Source organism: Mandrillus leucophaeus, unplaced genomic scaffold (assembly GCF_000951045.1).
Source record: "Mandrillus leucophaeus isolate KB7577 unplaced genomic scaffold, Mleu.le_1.0 Scaffold12, whole genome shotgun sequence".
NCBI classification, from domain to species: Eukaryota; Metazoa; Chordata; class Mammalia; order Primates; family Cercopithecidae; genus Mandrillus; species Mandrillus leucophaeus.
The window spans coordinates 5,841,086-5,863,682 of NW_012100320.1; the positions used below are offsets into that span (position 1 = coordinate 5,841,086).

At 37.2% G+C, this 22,597-nt stretch overlaps 1 protein-coding gene across 1 annotated transcript in view; it reads left to right on the top strand.

Annotated features, from left to right (window-relative positions):
• The window catches only part of LOC105531423 (IQ domain-containing protein H-like), a 55,790-nt gene that overhangs the window by 14,289 nt on the left and 18,904 nt on the right, over window positions 1–22,597 (top strand). The window contains exon 4 of the mRNA XM_011969347.1: window positions 13,002–13,119. Within this exon, the coding sequence (XP_011824737.1) occupies window positions 13,002–13,119 (118 nt within the window). The remainder of the gene's footprint in view (window positions 1–13,001; window positions 13,120–22,597) is intronic.

The window sequence follows — 22,597 nt, forward strand, 5'->3', positions numbered from 1 at the left end:
CCCCAAAAAATTAGCCGGGTGCTGTGGCATGCCCCTATAGTCCTGGCTACTCCAGAGGCTGAGGCAGAAGAATTGTCTGAGTCCAGGAGGTGGAGGCTGCAGTGAGAGATCCCGCCACTGCATTCCAGAGAGATCCTGCCACTGCATTCCAGCTTGGGCAACAGAAGGAGGCTCTGTCTCCAAAAATAAAAAAAGAAAAGAAAAAAGAAATCATGATTAGGCTAACTAAAATTTCAAAAATAGGCTCTTGATTTAAACAATTCAATGAGTTGAAATGTGCTAGTTCATACTAATTAAACACTTTAGTTTGTGGTTATTTATATCTTTAATTTTTAAATTTAGAACTAAAACTGTGACTTGCAAATAGGTTAATATACATAATCTTAAAACAATGAATCTATAGGGAAAATAATAAGAGGGATTCTTGGAGAAGAAAATATTAGAAGTTACCTTACCAACTTAAAATATTGGCTCTTAGTTTGAATTCAAGAGAGCCTAGCAAGGCAAAGTGCATTGCCTGTATAGTTGGCAGCCAAGAGGCCTATAGCAGATGGAGAAGGTGTGTCATCAAAGGATCAAGCATACAAGCAGCAAGTAAGAAAGCCTCAGAATGGAAGGGATGGGTAAAAACAAACAGGAGAGGAGCTGTCACCAATTCTAATGAAAGAATCCAATACTCAAGTTCTACTGTCTCTGTCTTCCTCTTTATCCTTTCATCTTGACAGAGAACCAGGAGTCTGGACTGTAGATTGTCAGGTTATGATAGCTGAAAAGAGCTACCTAGGTAGCAATTGCAGCTACAGAGAACAAAACAGAAAGTATCTGGCAGAAATCTTTTCGTATACAGTTCTCTTTTGCCAAGGAGTGCCTTTGCTCCTTACTAGGGTCTGGAAGAGTGAAGGAAGACATTGACTGGGGCATGGAGTTAGTTCCCAGAAGTGCTACTTGGATCATATCTTTCCTATTCAGTACAGTAGTATAATCATTTGCCTTCTTACCAGGAAGGTGGGGAGCCTGTTAAGTTTGTATGGGCCCTATAAGCCTGGAGGAGTGGCATGAGCATCTCTCAGTCCTAGCTGTGAATGTATAGGGCTAAAGTGGCATGCCATCAGAAATGAAATAAGATGGGACGAGGTTAAACAAAATAACCGGAGAAAAATCCAAACTGGGTCTTCAAAGTAAACAAGCAGGCCCTGAGAGTCAAAATGAAAGTCATAACATGTGTCTCAGGGAAGGAAAGAAGCAACAGCAGTAGATGGGAATAGAGAGAAACAGGAGAATCCCGGAGATGGGAGACTATGGCCCGTGACTGACATTTTCTCTGCTCCCAATCATACCTGGTTCTGCACTTGCCCCAAGACACTGTCATGAATAGACTTGGCTTCAGAGTCTGGCATGGATTGCTAGGAGATTATATCCAAAGCAGGTTACAGAGCCTAGAATTTCTTCAAGTTCTCATGCCTAGAAGGAGGAGATGGGACAATTCATGGCATTTTTCTTCTAAGATTCCTTAACAAATTCCTTAGACTACCCAAGTAGGAAGGTGTTTTTCATTTACCAATGGCACCATTCACTGAAGAGTGGGATGCTTAGTCACAATCTTGATCAGGGGGTCAAATAGGAGACTTAACTTTCTCTAAGTTTTGAAGTGGGGCAGAAGCAGGACCTGGCCTTTTATCGACATAGCCATCGGTCAAAGGATTTGGGCATATATTCATAATATGTGTATATTTATTTATAAATTATATATTTTTATTATATATAGTGAATACATTATAAAATGTACCAACATATAAATTTTTAGTAAGATAAATATGAAATAAGTATATTTAAAATTTTAAAAAATTGTATGAATAGCACAAAACTTTTAGTTCTTGCTAATAGTGTTCATTAACTATAATGTTCTGGTTGCTTAATCTTGTTAATTATGATGGCTTTATACCAGCTGTAATTAATATCTCAAGACATCATACTCTATACTTAGGTGAGGTTTAGCACTGATGATAGGTGTAAGTCCATAATTTCAGTTAGTCTTCTGGATAATTTCTAAGTTTTGGGGTTTCTTTGGCTGACTTTTCTTAAGTTGGATTGGATCATCATCATTTTTACTTTCTAATGTGGGTGAAGAAAAAAAGCTCATGCTGAGAGTAAAAATGTCAGCTCTCATTTTCTTGTTCATGGATGCCTGTCGTTATCTTCAAAATACAGTGTGCTTTTTGCAGAAAGCCTTAAGACACGTCCGTTTTTTCAGTCTTAGCACACTTGAAATTAAATAACACAATTCATAAACCCACTGCATGAGTAAACTGCAGTCCATTCTAATGCGCTGAGAGCAAATGCACCAGTGCTGGTCCACTGTTTTGTGGTTTGGAGACTCCACTCTCAGGTTGCCTTCAGAGCTGCAAGGGACATTACCACATGAGGGATCGAGTGACAGGCTGAATATTGAATGGTAGTACAAAGTAGTTTTTTATTTATTTCTTTTTAAATGTAAATAGACGTTCTTATACTTTCCTCACATGACCAGTGGCATCATCTTCTGTATCACCCAGGATGTGGGTACCGTATTTGAGAGACAACAGGTCTAGAGTGATGGTTCTCAAACTTTATTTGCAGTTTTCTTTCACTGGCTCTCAGGAGGGCATCCTAGAATCTGCATTTTAACAAACATTCTTGGTATTTCTAATGCAGATGATTTGTCCTAGGAATCTCTGAGATGAGCATGACTGCCTGGAACCAATATTTTTTTGGACACATAGAGGGCCTTTCTCTGTATGATTGAGAGCTTGGTCCTGGAAATTCTACTACCCGGTTGCTGTGAAGGATTGGAGTACCTCTTGCACTAGGATTGAGCCAGGACTGGAACCCGGCAGTCAGGCTAGCAGGAACTGCCGGTGCCTGCTCAAACTGTGAGGCTGATGGAGTATCAGAGGCCAGAAGTCCCAGGGCAGCAACTCCTTCTGAGAGGGAAGGCATATAATGACTGCAGATCTCTGTTTGTTCCTTTGACAGCAGAGCACAGTTCCTATGAGTAACTGAGAATCAACATTGTTTAGATATGGGGCTTCACTTTATCTTTCGAAACCCAGGAAATAGGGAGAGTTCATTCCAAATGAATACTATCCATGGACACACCTTGAAAAAGGATTTAGAACAGAGAGGCAATAATGATCCTCTTCATTGTCATCCTTATCATGATCTTCTTGATCGTCATTAATATTTTCATAACACCCTTGACAGTTTGCAAAGGACTTTCTTTAAACTTACAAGGTAAATATTTACTCTTTCTTTTTAAAGATGAGGAAACTGAGGCTCAGAGAGTTTATGTAAACCAGTCCTAGATCACATGCATAATCACTGATGAGGCTGGAATCCTAATCAAATATCTACAACCTAGCACTCTTTGCTCCATACCTGCCTGAAAAGCAGAAAGCCTAATTTTCACAAAAGATAGTTTTCCTTTTTAGCCAGCATTGCCTAAGGGAAAATCTGGTAGTTTTGCCTGGTAGAGGCAAACCAGTAGGTACACAAAGTGATGATAGCGAATGCTAGCAAATGCAAGATTCTCCTAGCAGTAATCTTGAAACAATAATAAGGACATTATCAGAAGAGTTCAAAGTGCTTTTGTATTGTTTTCAAAATAGGTTTCACTTTATCCACACTTTGGCAATGATTTTTCTTTTATGTCAAAAGATAGTTCCTCCTCTTACCATTGCTGGCTTTCATAAATTTTATTGCTTGCGATATTTGCTCACACTGTTCTTAATGACCATGCTTTGCTTATTGACACTAGGAGGGTGACTGCCATCTGTACCAGCACTATCAGAACTGCACAGAAATCTTCATTTTTTGCTTGCTCTGTTGTGCTACTATTTGCGGGGGGCGGGGGGGAAGAAAGAAACAAGAACAAAGCAAGTAATAGTGAGAAAAAGTGAGGGTTACAGGTTTTTGTTCAATGGTGAGTGTAGATTAGAAGGTGTCTGGTCATTCAATTATTGAAACACCATGGATCCTATCTATTCTGGGTTGTTCCAGTACAGTTATATACGATATTGACCACATTCTAGTCACAAACACACACAGAGAGAGAGAGAAAGAGAGAGAGAGAGAAAGCATGCATAGCAAGATGTTAACACTTGGTAATCTATGTGAGGGGCATTCACATGCTCGCTGTTCTTTCCATTTTTCTCTGGGTTTGAAACTTTTTAAAATAAAAAAACAAACTTTTAAAACAGAATTACAAAATAAAACATAACAACAAACTGGAAAAATATTTGCAACAGAAATGACACAAAAATTGCTAAGATTCTTAAATACAAAGTACACTTGCCAAAAAAAAAAAACAAACAAACAAACTAAAAACCCAACACTTGATATAGACAGAAGGGCATCAACAGACCACTCACAGAGATGGAAATGCAAGTAACGAGTAAGCATGTGGAAAGTGTTTAATGCCACTGGTAACTGATGAAACACAAACGAAACAAAAATGTTTCATCTTACAGATAAACCAGAGAAATGCAAATCAAACAATATATTACTATTTTTTCTTCAAAAATAAGCAAAACAAATTAATTTAAACCACCGTAATACTCAGTGCTGATGAAGGTATAGCAAATGGGCATACTTTTATCCTTCTGGTGGAAGTGTACATTAGCACACAGTTCTTTCTTCATTCAGTTTATTATTTTGTTGATACATAATAGTCGTATATATTTTCAAGGTACATGTGATAATTTGATACATTCTTATAATGTGTAAAGATCAAATCAGGGTAATTGGATTTTCCATCATCTTAAATACTTATTTTTTCTTTAAGCTAGAAACATGCAAATTATCTTCTAGGCATTTTGAAATGTACAGTAGAGTAGTGTTAACTATAGTCACCCTACTGATCTGTAAAACCTAGGTTTTATTTCTTCTCTCTAACTGTATATTATACCCATTAATCAACCTCTCTTCAACACCCCTTGTCCCTCTCTTCCTGCCCTCTGGTAACTGCCAATCTACTCTCTATATTCATGAGATCCACTTTTTTTTTTAAGCTCACACATGTGAGAACATGAGATATATTTGTCTTTGTGTACTTGACTTATTTCACTCAACATAATGACCTCTAGTTCCATCCATGTTGCTGTGAGTGACATGATTCCTTTGTTTTTTATGGTTAAATAATATTCCATTGTGTATATATACCACGTTTTCTTTATCCATTCATCCATTGATGGGCACTTAGGTTGATTCCAAGTTTTGTTTATTGTGAATAATGCTGCAATAAACATGGGAATGGAAATCTCTCTTCAATATATTGATTTCCTTTCTTTTGGATATATACCCAGTAGTGTCATGGCTGGGTCTTATGGTAGTTCTATTTTTAGTTTTTTGATGCACCTCCATACTGTTTTCCATAGTGGGTATACTTTACTGAATTCATTAATCAGTTCTAACAGTTTTTGGTGGTGTCTTTAGGTTTTTCTAAATATAAGATCATGTTGTCTGTGAACAAAGCTAATTTGACTTCTTCCTTTCCAATTTGGATGCCTTTCTTTCTTTCTCTTGCCTAATTGCTCTGGTCAGGATTTCCAGTATTATATGGAATAAACGTTGTGAAAGTGGGCATCCCTGTCTTATTCCAGATCCTAGAGGAAGGGCATCCAGTTTCTCCCTGTTCAGTATGATGTCGGCTATGGGTTTGTCATATATGGCCTTTATTATTTTCAGGTATGTTCCATCTATACCCAGTTTGCTGAAGGGTTTTTTTTTTTTTTTTTTTTTTTAATCATGAAGGGATACTATGGTTTGTTTGGCTCCACCAAGTTTCATGTTGAAAGTTGATCCCCAGTGTTAGAGGTGAAACCTGATGGAAGGTGTTTGGATTGTGGGGGTGGATGCCTCATGAAGGGATTGGTGCCATTATCATGGGAGTGAGTGAATTCTACTCTTAGTCTCCATGGGAACTCATTGTTGAAAAGAGACAGGCACCTCTTCCTCTGTCTTGCTGCTTCTGCCACCATGTGATCTCTATGTACTGGCTCCCCTTACCTTCTACCATAAATGGAAGCAGCTCGAAGCCCTGACCAGAAGCAGATGCTAGCACTATGTTTCTTTTATAGCCTGCAGAAGCATGAGCCAAATAAATCTGTTTCTTAAAAAATTACCCAGCCTCAGGTATTCCTTTATAGCAACACAAACAGAATAAGACAAGGGATGTTGAATCTTATCAGATGCCTTTTAGCATCTATTGGAATGATATACTTGGGTGGTCCAGTGTTGGGTGCATTGACACTTATAATTGTTCTATCTACTTGTTGAATTGACTCCTTTAATGATATAATGACCTTCTTTGACTCTTTTTACAGTCTTTGACTTGTAGTCCATTTTATCTATGTACAATTTACTCCCCTTTTTGAGTTTCCAGTTGCATGGAATATCAACTCCATGTCTTTACTTTCAGTCTGTGTCTTTATAGTTGAGGTGGGTTTCTTGCAGGCAGCATATAGTTGGGTATTGTTTCTTTTATCCATTCAGCCGCACTGTGTTTTTTAATTGAAGAACTAAATCCATTTACATTCAGTCTTATTATTGCTAAGTAAAGACTTACTATTACCATTTTGTTGCTTGTTTTCTGGTTGTTTTATAAATTCTCTCTTCCTTTCTTACTGTCTTTCATTGTGGTTAGATTATTTTTCTCTGGTAGTATGTTTTAATTCATTGCTTTTTAATTTATTTTTAATTACTTAATTTATTTTTTTGTTGCCCAGGCTGGAGTGCAGTGTCGCAGTCTCAGCTCACTGCAACCTCCGCCTCCCAGGTTCAGGCAATTCTCCTGCCTCAGTCTGCCAAGTGGCTGGGATTACAGGCACCTGCCACCATGCCTGGCTAATTTTTGTATTTTTAGTAGAGACAGGGTTTCACCATGTTGACCAGGCTGGTCTCAAACTCCTGACCTCAAGTGATTTGCCCGCCTCAGCCTCCCAAAGTGCTGGGATTACAGGCACGAGCCACCATGCCTGGTCTGAGCCACCATGCCCAGCCCATTGCTTTTTATTTCTAACGTATCTATTATAGTTTTTTGCATTGTGGTTCCCATGAAGCTTATGAAAACATCTTCTAGATATAATAAGTTATTTTAAAGAGATAATGTTATCTGAGATCACTAAAATATAATAGAAACAAAGAAAAAAATTTTTTAAAACTACAATTTAAGTCCATCCCCCATACCTTTTGACTTTTTTTTGGTCTCACCTTACATAGTTTTATATTGCCTATCTTTTAACAGGTTGTGTAGCTATTACAGTTTTTAATAGCTTTATCTTATAGGCTTCATACTTGAGTTTGAGTAGGTGGTACACCACAGAGTATTAGTGTATTCTGAGGTTGTTTATGTACTTAATTTTACCAGTGAGTTTTTTACCTTCCAATGTTTTCTCTTTGCACATTAGTGGTTTTTTTCTTTCAGATTGAGTAACTCTCTTTAGCATTTGATGTAACATGGGTCTGGTGATGGTGAATTCGCTCAGCTTTTGTCCATCTTGGAAAGACTTTATCTTAGCATATTTGAAAGATACCTCTGATGGATACAGTGTTCTTCAATGGCAGCTTTTTTCTTTCAGCACTTTGAAAATGTTTTCACACTCTCTCGGCTTGTATAGTTTCCATTGAGAAGTCCTTTGCCAGATGAACTGGACCTCTTTTATGTGCTATTTGCTTCTTTTCTCTTGCTGTTTTCAGGATCTTCTCTTTGTCCTTGACCTTTGAGAGTTTGATTAGTATATTTTGGGATGGTCTTATTTGGGTTGAATCTGTTTGATGTTCTCTGCCCTTCCTGTACCTGGATAGTTATGTCTTTCTAAAGTTTTCAAAAGTTTTCTGTTATTGTTTCTTTAAATAAGCTTTCTACCCGTTACTCTTCTTCAACTCTCTCTTGAACATCAATAATTTTTAGATTTGGTCTTCTGAGGGAATTTTCTGTATCTTGTAGGTGATCTTCGTTTCTTTTCATGTTTTTCTTCTCTGACTGTGTGTTCTCAAATAGCCTGTCCTCAAGCTCACTGATTCTTCTGCTTTATCCATTCTGCTGTTGAAGGTCTTTAGTGAATTTTTTAGTTCAGCATATATATTTCAAGATTTCTGTTTGTTTTTATTTTTATTATTTCAATCTCTGTTAAATTTCTTTGATAAATTTCTTAATTAATTTTCTGTGTTATCTTCGTGATCACTGAGTTTCCTTGTAATTGCTATTTTGTTCTTGGTCAGTGAGCTCGCATATCAACATCTCATTAAGGTCAGTCACTGGTTCCTTGCTTTGTTCATTTTGGGGAAGTCATGGTTCCTTGTTTGCTGTTGTTGTGGCTGTATGTCTGTTTCTTTGCATTAAAGGATTAGTTATTTATTCCAGTCTTCTCTCTCTGACTTATTTTGGTTTTTAATGGATATTTTTGCTTTTTTCTTTGTAATTTGTATCTTTTATCCCCCCCACTAGGTTGCTGTCTCCTTTTTGGCACTAGATGGCACCTTAAGCCTAGGTTTGCGTCAAATCTAATAAAGGATCAGAGTGCTGCCTGTCCCAAATGGAAGAGGTCCCAAAGGAGATATTCTGGCAATGTGGGTCACCTGGCCAAGGGTTTGTACCAAGGGGACCTGTGGAACATATTTCCTACAGCATGGTACTGCCACTCTGATTTGGTGTCTCCCTTGGCCTAGTTATAGAGTGGAATTTCTAGGGTTGGGATGGTTGTCTCACCTCTCCACTTTGTCTCTGGCTGTCCTCAGGGATATTTGTCCCTTCAGGTACTCCTGATACTTCCCATGGGTTGAGGTAGGGACAGGTCTTTTGTCAGGAACCCAAGGTGATAGGGAAGCTGGTTGTCAACCTTGATCTCACTTTTTCTAGTGAAGAAATCATGAGTTGGGGGAAATATTTTCACATGCTTGGTGCAAGGCAGATTGTGGAGAGGGGAGTCACGGATATGGAAATCTGATTTCCCTTCTGTCTGCTTGGAGTTTTTTCACTTCTCCATGGCCCCGGGAACTGTCTCATCCTCATCTTTGGGTTCTGGGTTATTGCTGGTAATAATCTCGGTAATGTATGTTTGTTTTTAGTTTTCTGTTGTGAGAGCAGGAAGCCAGTTCGCTTCTATGCTGCCATTTTGGAACTGGAAGACAGCATGAAGTTCTTAAAAACAATTTTTCAACATATATGAAAAAATTTAAATTATTATTTTGGGCCGAATGTGGTGGCTCACGCCTGTAATCTCAGCACTTTGGGAGGCTGAGGTGGGAGGCTTACTTGAGTCCAGGTGTTTGAGACCAGCCTGGGCAACATAGTGAAACCCTATCTCTACAAAAAATTTTTTTAAATTTGCTGAGTGTGGTGGCATGTGCCTATAGTCTGAGATAGGAGACTGAGACATGAGACTGAGACAGGAGAATTGCCTGAGCCTAGGATATTGAGGCTGCAGTGAGCCATGATTGTATCACTGCATTCCAGCCTGGGTGACAGAGTGAGATCTTGTTTCAATAAATAAATATGTTTTAATTTAGTAATTGTAGCTCTAAGAATTATCTTAGGAAATAAGGAAAGATATACATTAATGTCTGTATAAGTATGTTCATTTTAGCATTGTACCTAAAGCAATAACTTTGGATATACCTTAAGTATCAACAGTAAAAGAATGATTAAATTCATTTTAACACATCTATATGTATGTTATGTAGCTATTAAAACTGATATTGAAGAAATTTTAATGACATGGAAAATTTCTCATAGCATATGCTGAGGGAGAAAAAAGCAGGGTACAAAATTATATCTCAATTCAATTATCAGTATCTAAATTCACTTCTAAACACATCATCCATGGAAGTAAAAGGATTAAAGAAATACACCAAGATACTTTCACTTCTGGGAAGGTGGTGACATACTGTCTTTTATGCCTCCTGCTAAGTACAACTAAAAACTTTGGGCATTATATTTAAAACAAACTTTAAAAGACTCTGCAAGACGGAGAGAAGGCAGACCAGCTGAGGGTCTTGAGACACAAGGAACAGCATGGTGGTGAGTGTCCTGGGTTTTCTTTTTGCCTCATATATCCCATAGCAAACATATATAATTTTTCTTCCCTCCAAATAATTTCCTTTAACAGGAAATTCTTGCAAGACAGGTCTCAGGCAACAAATTCTCTTAGTTTTTATTTGTCTCAAGACATCTTTATTTCCCCTTCACTTTTGAAGGATAATTTTTACAGGTTAGTGGGTTTTTTCTTTCCACATTTTAAATATTTCAATTCATTCTCTTCTTGCATAGTTCCTAAAAAAAAAAAAAGTTCAGTATAATTATTATCAATAGGTAAGGTGTTTTTTTCTCCCTGACTTCTTGCAAGATTTTCTTTGTCTTTGGTTTTTCATAGTTTAAATATGATATGTATAGGTGTAGGGTTTTGTTTTGTTTTGTTTTGTTTTTTGCATTTATCCTGGTCAGTGTTCTCTGAAATTCCTGAATCTGTAGTTTGGTGTCTGTCATCAATTTTGGAAAATTCTCAGCCATTATTACTCAAATATTTCTTTGGTTCTTTTGTCCCTTCTTTTTCTTGTATTCCTATAATGAGTATGTCACACTGTTTATAACTGAATATTCTGTACTGTTTTATTCCTTCTTTTTTCCCCTCTGCGTTTCACTTTGAGGAGTTTATATTGACATTTCTTCAAGATCACTGATTTTGTTTCATTGGCCATATTCAATATATTGATAAGCCTATGAAAGACATTCTTCACTTCTTAAAACAATACTTTTTATTTCTAGCATTTTCTCTTGATTCTTTCTTAAAGTTTAAATTGCTCTGCTTACATTACCCATCTTGTCTTGCATGTTGTACACTTTTTTCATTAGTGCCCTTAGCCTGTTAATCAGAGTTATTTTAAATTTCTGGTCTGATAATTCCAAAATCTCTGGCACAGCTGAATCTGGTTCTGATATTTGCTTTGTCTCTTCAGACTGTTTTTTTCTTTCCTTTCAGCATGCCTCATCATTTTTTATTGAAGCCTATATACCATCATTATATCATTGGGTAATAGCATTTAAGATAAATAGGCCTTCAGTGTGAGGGCTTGTGTTTATCTGACTAGGAGTTACACTGTGTTTACTGTTTGCTGTTAACTGTTGGCATCTGAGCATTTCCTCCAGTATCTTTGTTTTTTTTTTTTTTTTTTTTTTTTTTTTTTGAGACAGAGTCTCGCTCTGTCCCCCAGGCTGGAGTGCAGTGGCGCGATCTTGGCTCACTGCAAGCTCTCCCGGGTTCACGCCGTTCTCCTGCCTCAGCCTCCTCCTGAGTAGCTGGGACTACAGGCGCTCGCCACTGCGCCTGGCTAATTTTTTGTATTTTTAGTAGAGGTGGGGTTTCACTGTGGTCTCGAACTCCTGACCTTGTGATCCGCCCGCCTCGGCCTCCCAAAGCAGTATCTTTGTTTTTATCACCCCTTTTGTCTCCTGTTTTGTCTTTGGGTTTCCCTAGAAACCCCTTCTTAAAAAGAGTCTAAACTTTGCAGTCTTTCATCTATAATCTTCTGTTATCAGGGGCTCTGTAAATGTGGTGGTAAGGTGTGTGTAGAAGGAAGCATTCTATACTCCTATAATTAGGTCTCAGTCTTTTGGTGAGTCTTTGCCCTGGGCTGTTACCTTGACAAGTTTTTCTCAGCATTTCCTCCCCTTTAGTGAGATAGGAAGGCTAGAGTGGGTGGAAGTTGTCTAATTGCCCTTCTTCAGGTCAGATAAGGCTTTGGTAAGACAGTTTCCTTGAGAACTTGCCTTCATTACAGAGAATAGAACGAAGAACAGAGCTCCCCGGGAATATTCCAAAATAGCTATTTCCTTCTCCCGCTGCTGGAAGCAGGAGCAGATTCTCTGATCTTCACAGTGAGAACACGTTGGGGCTCTTGGAGGTAAAACTCACAAAAGTATGGGACCCTCTAAGATTCTCCTCCTTGCCCCCAAGAATTTTTAACTCTCAAGCTAGTCCACACTGAGCCTCGAGAAATGTGTGGATTAAAGCTTAAGTGTTCTTGTCAGTGCAGGTTCCAACAGCTGACTTCTCTCAGGCTTTTGCTCCCTGCAGGCTGTGATGCTTTATACTACTCCTCTCTCCAGCTTTCAGGACAGCAGTTTACCCTGTGATCTCAATTCTCTGATAGATAGAAGAAGAGTTGTTTTTGGTTCATTCAGCTTTTTTCTTGTTGTGAGAATAGGAATGACAACTTCCAAGCTTATTACATGTTGGAGTGAAACTAGAACTCCGTTAGTTGCTTTTTAATGATAATTTTGCAAAAGTGGGTATCACAATAGAATCAAGTTATTGAGTTGTATTGAGTTATTGGTGGGTGAGTTTTGTTAGTAATAATTATATTGATAATCTTAAAGATCTTGAACTTGCTTTCAAATTAAAAATTTTAAGACATAACATACCACACAAATACTCATTCTTACAATTTTATTTTTTTTATATTGCACTCCCATGAAACTATCCACTGCTTAATAAGGAAAATGTTTAACCACCTTTGATATTTAAATCTTTACAACTATATAAAATAGCAGAGATTTCAAGAATATAAGTATTAACCACTTAGGGACCATCATTTTGCATATATTTAACATTGACTCTCCTGTAATTTGATTTTATTAAACAAAATACAACATTATGTATTTTCTTTTACCAAGAATGTTTTATAGTGCAGTAATTCTTTCAGTTGTTAATCATATAAACTAGCCAGAAATAGAGCTTTTTATTCATGCTATAATGGTCTTTATCAGACTTGGAAATTCTTATGCTTAATAAAACAACTACAGTTTTACAGTGGCAAAAATGATAAAGATTAGTTTAATTTATTGTAATTACTGATAGAATATTTCCTATAAAATATAAGCTTAATTAGGAAGCATTGTTTTAAAATTACAATTTGAGAAGCTTTTAAGATAGCAAATTTGATTTTAAATTCCATTTCTTTTTACTTAGGTTACTTCCAACTGTAATTGATCAGAAATCATTTATTTTCCCTCAGGAATCTGAGGGTAAACTTTGGCAATCCCAAAGACAGCACAGTTCATCTCTGCCTGTCTTTCCAAGAGCAAAGGTAGGTATAGAGAAATTCATAGACAGAAAGTAGTTTAGTGACTGCCAGGAGCTGGGAGGAGCAGAGAGTAGGAGTGACTTTTAATGGGTATGAAGTTTCTTTGGGGGATGATGAACATGTTCTAGAATTATATTGTGGTGATGATTGCACTACTCTGAATATAGTAAACACCATTGAATTATATACTTTAAAAATGTGAATTTTATGGTATATTAATTACATCTCGATGAAGCTGTTAAAAACTTTTTAAAAAAGAGTAAAGTAAGAAATTTGCTTTGTGTTCTAAGTTAGAAAACATAATGAATGTATAGGTCTGTTTCTAGAATTTTATTTTATAGTTGTTTCAGGTATGTTCATGGCATAGTCAATTTCTACAACAAAAGAGCTTTCTTCAGAAGAAAATAAATCAAGACATAATGCCTTCACATTTTTTAATAGAGCCAGGTGGCAAGGAATAGAGCTCACTAAGTTTCTGACTTGGCCTCCATTGAGTGTTCTCTCAATTTTGTATCTGTTTTGTCCCTGTCTTAGTTCAGGCTGCTGTAACAGAATACCATGAACTGGGTGGCTTAAACAACAGAATTCTATTTCTTACAGCTCTGGAGGCTGGAATTCAAAGGTCAAGATGCCGGCAGATCCGGTGTCTGGTGAGGTCTTTCTTCCTAGTTTGCAGACAGCCTTCTTCATTTGTTTCTTCACATGGCAGAGAAAGAGAGAAAACCAGCAAGCTCTTGTGTGTCTTTTTATAAGGGCATTGATCTCATTCATTAGGGCTCTACCCTCATGAGCTAATTATCTCCCAAAATCCTCACCTGTTAACACCATTACCCTGGGTTAGGATTTCAACATATGGGTTTTGGTGGGCGGGGGGAGTGGGGGCACAAACATTCAGTCCATAGCACACCCTGACTTACAAGTAATACTAGCTCACCTCTTTTGGGTAGCAGGAACTGTTATCAGTACTTTGAAAATACTAACTTGTTTGAACTTCAGAACAACCCTAGAAGGAGGTGTTATTATTATTATTATTAAGATGGAGTTTCACTCTTGTCACCCAGGCTGGAGTGCAATAGCGTGATCTCGACTCACCGCAACCTCTGCGTCTCAGGTTCAAGCAGTTCTTTGCCTCAGCCTCCCGAGTAGCTGGGATTACAGGCACCTGCCACCACGCCTGGCTAATTTTTGTATTTTTAGTAGAAATGGGATTTCACCCTCTTGGCTGGGCTGGTCTTGAACTCCTGACCTCATGATCCACCTGCCTCAGCCTCCCAAAGTGCTTGGATTACAGGCATGAGCCACCACGTGTGGCCAGTTGTATGACTTTTTACATGTCTATCTTCCCACTAGATTATAAGCTTAACGAGGGCAGTACCTGTATCAGTTTGTTCATTGTTATATTATGCCTAGGGTGTGGGCCATAGGCTCTTGACCTCCTAAAAGTTTGCTGAAAATCACTAACATGAGGCAGATTGATTAATAGGAGAAAAGGCATACGAGTTTATTTAACATGTATACACAGGAGCCTTCAGTATGAAGACCCAACATCCCAATAAGTTACGGAAGCTTATGTATCATTTTGGGGTTACAGAAAGAATGGGGGCTCAGGGCATGGCCAAAACCAGGTTATGTTTATAAATCAGGTTCAGTGGCGAAACAGGTTATAAGAGGGAGAAAGGAAGAGGCTTGGCAAGCAAAGACGGCCTTGTGTGTAGATGCAGCCTCCCTCAGAATAGATGGCAAATGTTTCTTTTCAGTCTTTTAAAGGTATCAGACTCAATCTCTCCCAGATACAGGAAATGACTGGAAAGAGGAACCTTGGCAGCATTGATGGAGATTCTTTTTTTTTTTTTTGAGACGGAGTCCCGCTCTGTCGCCCAGGCTGGAGTGCAGTGGCTGGATCTCAGCTCACTGCAAGCTCCGCCTCCCGGGTTTACGCCATTCTCCTGCCTCAGCCCCCCAGTAGCTGGGACTACAAGCGCCCGCCACCTCGCCCGGCTAGATTTTTGTATTTTTTAGTAGAGACGGGGTTTCACCGTGTTAGCCAGGATGGTCTTGATCTTCTGACCTCGTGATCCGCCCGTCTCGGCCTCCCAAAGTGCTGGGATTACAGGCTTGAGCCACCGCGCCCGGCCAGAGATTCTTTACAGAAGCAAAATTTCTCCACGAAAGACAGCTTTGCAATACCACTTCTGTTTGCTGGCCCTGTGGCAACTATTTCAAAATATGTCAAAGATATATATTTTGGGGTAAAATATTTGTATTTCCTTCACAGAGGATTCTGCATAAATGTTTGTTGAATGGATAAATGAAACCACCACAGTGATCTCTAAGAGTGTGCTCATCTCCATGTAAAATATCAGTTCAGGCTCCTGTGAACTCCCAAAGCAGCGCTCTCCTACCTCTGTCCTTGCACTTGTTACATTGGGTCTGTCAGCCACTCTCTGAGGAGTGCTTACTGTGTGCCCAGGATTATTAGAGGCTGAATAAGACAGATCAGATCCCTGACATCAGAGAGCTTATATTCTAGTGGGGAAAGACAGACCATCAATAAGATAATACTAGATAATGATAAAAGCTCTGATAAAAATAGAACAGAATGCTGTGATAAAGGGAGCTTAAATTTCTCATCTTCCTTACTGTTAAATCACTTCTTCAGTCATTTTTTTTTACCTGTTTGGCCAAGAATCTCAGGAGGTCCACAGATGGTCCCCAAGACCAGAGATTAGATGGAGGTCTCTGATTTATAAGAACAATGAAATAAGATGTATGAAATTAGGCTATTTTAGAATGTATAATTGCTATTATTGTTCTGGGAAAAAAAAAACAAAACAAAACTACGGCCAGAAATTTATTTCCCCCAAAGAACTCTGAATCCTGACTAATGTTCATGAAGATGCAGTGTGTTCTTTTAGATGCTATGGGGATGGGTAAGCTTCTCTTAGAAAGGGGCATGGACTATTTCCCACCCTGACTTTGCCTCCAGAGCCTGGATTACTATTGTTGTTGTATTTCTAATATCTGTGACATCTGCTTAAAAATGCATATCCTCTGACATAAAAAAGAGCCCTAATTTTGCACTGTAAAGTCAAAGACAAACAATGCTGTCTTGCCAGCTGTTACACATGCCTACGACACCAACATAAAAGCTTGTATTATTAAGTAGTTGTGAAATCCAACTGGGACCTGGGACGTTACTACCTTTAATTGCCCACTTCCAACCTTTTAAACCAGGTGAAACCCCAGTCACTTCTTTAAGCTCTCTCTCCCCAAAAGTGGATAGCTGTTTTTGAAATTCACACCAAAAAGCTTCTATGACAAACAGTTAGGAGTTGCTCAATTGTAATTAAGAATCATAATTTAAAATTGTTTATTAAGCCTCTTTTAATTTGAAAAAGCATATTCAGAAACATTTGCAATTTAAAAAAGAAAGGTTACACTAATCTTTCACTTTCTGAGGTTTTCTCTTGAAAAAAATAGAATCGGTGATGAAATATCAGTAAGTACTATTGGAATATAAAGTCTAATTTTCAGAATTTGCAGATAACTGGGTGAAATCAATATGGACTCCGTTTTTGCTTATTAAAATACTAATTTTTAATTTTTTCCTCCAAATGTATCAGTAATACATGCTTGTTGTTGTGACAAACATAATATGAAGATGTAAAGGCAAAGCCAGTTGTTTAACCCGCACCCCCTACCAAACTACCCAATCCCATGAGGCAACCAGTGTTAACAGCAGGTTTATTTGTCCACTCATTCCCCTTTGTAATAGTGTATATTCAGTACAAGTACATATGCAGATATGTAGGGTTTGAGTTGGTTATGAATTTTTTTGCTTTTACTGAAACAGATAACATTTTGAGTCATGCAAATAAAACCATTTTTGTTCATAAACGCTATACATGAAGTTATGTTCATACAATTATTTGCATAAAATATATGCTATTTTATGTTTATAAAATAGGATAGAAATGTAATATGGTGTGATATTTCTGAGTTTTTTTTTCTATTGACTATCCATGACAACAAAAGAGGGAAAGTGGGACCCTGTAGGTTCTGGGGTTGAGTCTAAACAGCCCAAAGTAAGTGGGAAATATCTTTGATAGCTCATGCTTTGGCATATAAATTATAGCAATTTTTCACTCCATTTCATTATATATCCATTTTTGTTTCAATATAAAAGTAATGGAATTTACTTCAAAATATTTAGATAAAACTCATGCCCCAAATAATAGATCTCTTGTTTATTATGTTCCTGTCACACTACCACATACTCCCAGTAGTGCCCCAATTTGAGATGTAGAGGATTGTACAGCATCAGTATATTCATTTACCAAACATTTTCAAATTTTTATTTATTTCATTTATTTTATTTTTTATTTTTGTGAGTACATAGTAGGTGTACATATGTATGGGGTGCATGAGCTATTCTGGTATAGGCTTGCAACGCATGATAATCACATCAGGGTAAATGGGGTAGCCATCACCTCAAGCTTGCATTTATCCCTTGTGTTACAAACAATCCAATTATACTCTTTAGTTATTTTTAATGTACAATAAATTATTACTGACTGTAGTTGCTCTGTCGTACTATCAAATACTAGTTCTTATTCATTCTTTCTATTTTTTTGTACCCATTAACTATCCTCACTTCCTCACTAACCCACACTACCCTTCCCAGACTCTAGTAATCATCCTTCTACTTTCCATCTTCATGAGTTCAACTATTTTAATTTTTAGCTCCCACAAATAAATAAGAACATGTGAATCCTGTCCTTGCTTGCCTGGCTTATTTCACTTGACATAATGAAGTCCAGTTCCATCCCTGTTGTTGTAAATGACGAGATCTTATTCTTTTTTGTGGCTGAATAGTACTTCACTATGTATATGTACCACTTTTTCTTTATCCATTCTTCTGGGCTTTTTGTTTGCTTGTTTGTTTTTTAACTTTTAAGTTCAAGGGTGCATGTGCGGATTTGTTACATAGGTAAACTTGTGTCATGGGGATTTGTTGTGCAGATTATTTCATCACCTAGGTATTAAGCCTAGTACCCATTAGTTATTTTTCCTGATCCTCTCCCTCCTTCCACCCTCCTCCCTCCAATAGGACCCAGTGTATGTTGTTCCTCTCTATGTGTCCATGTGTTCTTATCACTTAGCTCCCACTTATAAATGAGAACATGTGGTATTTTCTGTTCCCACATTAGCTTGCTAAGGCTAATGGCCTCCAGCTCCATCCATGCCCCTGCAAAGTACATGGTCTCATTCCTTTTTATGGCTGCATAGTATTCCATAGTGTATATGTACCACATTTTCTTTATCCAGTCTATTATTGATGGATATTTGGATTGATTCCATGTCTTTGCTACTGTGAATAGTGCTACAGTGAACATGTTTGTGCATGTATCTTTGTAATAGAATGATTTATATTCCTTTGGGCACATACCTAGTAGTGGGATTGCTGGGTCAAACAGTATTTCTGGTTCTAGATCTTTGAGGAATTGCCACACTGTCTTCCACAATGGTTGAACTAATTTACATTCCCACCAACAGTGTAAAAGCATTCCTATTTCTCTGCAACCTCACCAGCATCTGTTGTTTCTTGACCTTTAAATAATCACCATTCTGACTGGTGTGAGATGGTATCTCATTGTGGTTTTGATTTGCATTCCTCTAATAATCAGTGATGTTGACCTTTTTTTCATGTGATCATTGGCCGCATGTGTGTCGTCTTTTGAAAAGTGTCCATTCATGTCCTTTGCCCACTTTTTAATTTTTTTTTTTCTCGGAAATTTGTTTAAGTTCCTTACAGATGCATCCTTTGTTGGTTACATAGTTTGCAAAAATTTTCTCCCATTCTGTAAGTTGTCTGTTTATTTTGTTGATAGTTTCTTTTGCTGTTCTGGAGCTCTTTAATTTAATTAGATCCCATTTGTCAATTTTTGTTGACAAAAATTTTGTTGCAGTTGCTTTTCTCATCTTTGTCACGAAATCTGTGCCCATGCCTAAGTCCTGAATGGTATTGCCTAGGTTTTCTTCCAGCGTTTTTATAAGTTTGGAGTTTTACATTTAAGTCTTTAATCCATCTTGAGTTAAAGTTTGTGTGTGGTGTAAGGAAAGGGTCCAGTTTCAATCTTCTGCATATGGCTAACCAGTTATTCCAGCATCATTTATTGAATAGGGAATCCTTTCCCTATTGCTTTTTTTTTGTCAGGTTTGTCAAAGATCAGAGTTGTAGGTGTTCAGTCTTATTTCTGGGTTCTCTATTCTGTTCTGTTGTCTATTTGTCTGTTTTCATACTAGTACCATGCTGTTTTGGTTACTATAGCTTTGTAGTATAATTTGAAATCAGGTAATGTGATTCTTCCAGTTTTATTCTCTTTGCTCAGGATAGCTTTGGCTATTCTGGCTCTTTTGTGGTTCCATATAAATTTTAGGATTGTTTTTTCTAGTTTTATGAGGAATGTCATTGGTACTTTGATAGGGATTGCATTGAATCTGTAGATTGCTTTGGGTAGTATGGATATTTTGACAATATTGATTCTTCCAATCCGTGAACATGGAATATCTTTCCTTTTTTTGATATCCTTTTCAATTTCTTCCATTAATGTTTTGTGGTATTCATTGCAGATATTTTTCACATCTTTTGTTAATTCCTGGATATTTAATTTTATTTGTAGCTATTGTAAATGGGATTACTGTCTTGATTTCTTTTTCACATTGTATGCTGTTGGCTTATAGAAATGCTACTGATGATTGCATGCTTATTTTGAATCCTGCAGCTTTACTGAACATGTTTATTAGTTCTAATAGGTTTTTGGTGGAGTCTTTAGGTTTTTCTGAATATAAGATCATATCACCTGCAAACAAGGATAATTTGACTTCTTCCTTTCCAATTTGGATGCCTTTTATTTCTTTCTCTTTTCTGATTGCTCTAGTCAGGACTTCACATTACATTCTATGTTGAATAACAGTGGTGAAAGTGGGCATCCTTGTCATGTTCCCAAACTTCGGAGAAAGGCTTTCAGTTTTTCCCCATTCAGTATGATACTAGCTGTGGGTCTGTCATATATGGCTTTTATTTATTTAGTTAGTTGTTTATTTATTTATTGAGATGGAGTCTTGTTCTGTCACCCAGGCTGGAGTGCAGTGGTGCAATTTGGGCTCACTGTCATCTCTGCTTCCCGGGTTCAAGTGATTCTCCTGTCTCAGCCTCCCAAGTATCCAAGCTGGGATTACAGATGCAGGCCACCATACCCGGCTAGTTTTTTTTGTATTTTTAGTAGAGAGGGGGTTTCACCATGTTGGTCAGGCTGGTCTCAAACTCCTGACCTCAAATGATCCGCCCACCTTGCTCTCCCAAAGTGCTGGGATTACAGGTGTGAGTCACTGCGCCCGGCCTATATATGACTTTTATTATGTTGAAATATGTTCCTTCTATCCCCACTTTCCTGAAGGTTTTTCTTGTGAAGGGATGTTGAATTTTATCAGATACTTTTTCAGCACCAGTTGAAATGATCATATGGTTTTGTCCTCTATTCTGTTGATACGAGGTATCACATTGATTGATTTGCATATGTTGAACCCTCCTTCCATTTCTGGGGTAAATCCCACTGGTCATGATGAATTATCTTCTTAATGTGTTGTTGAATTCAATTTGCTAGTATTTTTTTTTTTTTTTGAGATTTTTGCATCAATATTCATCAGGGATATTGGCCATAGTTCTTTCTCTTTTTAATGTGTTTGGTCTGGCTTTGGTATCAGGGTAATACTGGCCTTGTGGAATGAGTTTGGAAGTATTTCTTCTTCTTCTGTTTATTGGAATGGTTTGAGTAGAATTGGTATTAGTTCTTTTTTAAATATATGGTAGAATTCAACAGTGAGGTCATCGGGTGCTGGCCTTTTCTTTGCTGGAAGATGTTTTATTATGGGTTTAGTCTCACTACTTGTTATTGGTTTGTTTAGATTTTGGATTTCTTCATGGTTCAGACATAGCAGGGTATATATGTCTAGGAATTTATACATTTCTTCTGAATTTTCCGATTTATTGGCAAATAATTCCTCATAGTAGCCATTAATGATCTTTCGAATTTCTGCAGTATTGATTGTATTAGTTCCTTTTTCATCTGATTTTATTTATTTGGGTCTTCTTTTTTTTCTTAGTCTGGTTAAAGGTTTGTCAATTTATCTTTTCAAAACAATTTTTTGTTTCATTGATCTTTTGTACTTTATTTCATTTATTTCTGCTCTGATCTTTATTATTTCTTTTCTTCTGCTAATTTTGGGTTTGGTTTTCTCTTGATTTTCCAGTTCTTTAAGATGCATTATTAGGTTATTTATTTGAAGTTTTCCTTTTTCTGCATGTAGTTGCTTATAGCTAGCTATAAACTTCCCTCTTAGCATTGCCTTCACTGTATTCCACAGGTTTTGGTATGTTGTTGTGTTTCCATTATCTTGTGTTTCAAGAAATTTTTCAGTTTTCTTAATTTCTTCATTGACCCACTGGTCATTCAGGAGCATATTATTTACTTTCCATGTATTTACGTAGTTTCCAAAATTGTTTTTGTTATTGATCTCTAGTTTTATTCTATTGTGGTCAGAGAAAAAACTTGATATTATTTCAATTTATTTTGAATGTTTTAAGACCTCTTTTGTGACCTAACATTTGGGCTATCCTTGAGAATGATCCATGTGCTGATCTGCACATAGAACCTTCTGCAGCCGTTGGATGAAATATTCTGTAAATATCTATTAGGTCCATTTGATCTGTAGTGCAGATCAAATCTGATGTTCCTTTGTTGATTTTTCTGTCTGGAAGATCTGTTTAATGCCAAAAGTAGGGTGTTGAAGTCTCCAGCTCTTACTGTATTTGGGTCTTTTTTTCTTTTTAGTTCTAATACCATTTGCTTTATGTATTTCGATGATCCAGTATTGGGTGCGTGTGTGTGTGTATGTGTATATATATATATATATTTCCAGTTGTTACATCTTTTTGCTGAATTAACCCATTTATCATTATATAGTGACGTTTGTCTCTTCTTATAGTTTTTGTCTTGAAATCTATTTTGTCTGGTATAGCTACTCCTGCTCTTTTTTGGTTTCCATTTGCATGGAATATCTTTTATTTTTTCCATTCTTTTATTTTTAGTCTATGTGTGTCTTTATAGGTAAAATGCATTTCTTGTAGGCAACTTATCATTGGGTCTTGTTTTTGTCCATTCAGCCACTCTATGTCTTTTGATTGGAGAGTTTAGTCCATTTACATTCAAAGTTCTTATTGATAACTAAGTTAGGCACTCTTCTAAGCACTGGAGGACTTGTCTTTGAGAATATGTTGAGGGAGATAGACAAATAAACATCATCTGAGACAGAGAGAAGCACTGTGGGCTACAGAATCAAAGAGAAAGGGTGGGCTTATGCAAACTTGGTCAGGGATGGGAGAGGCTTTACAAAGGCAATGATGCCTGGGCTGAGTCTC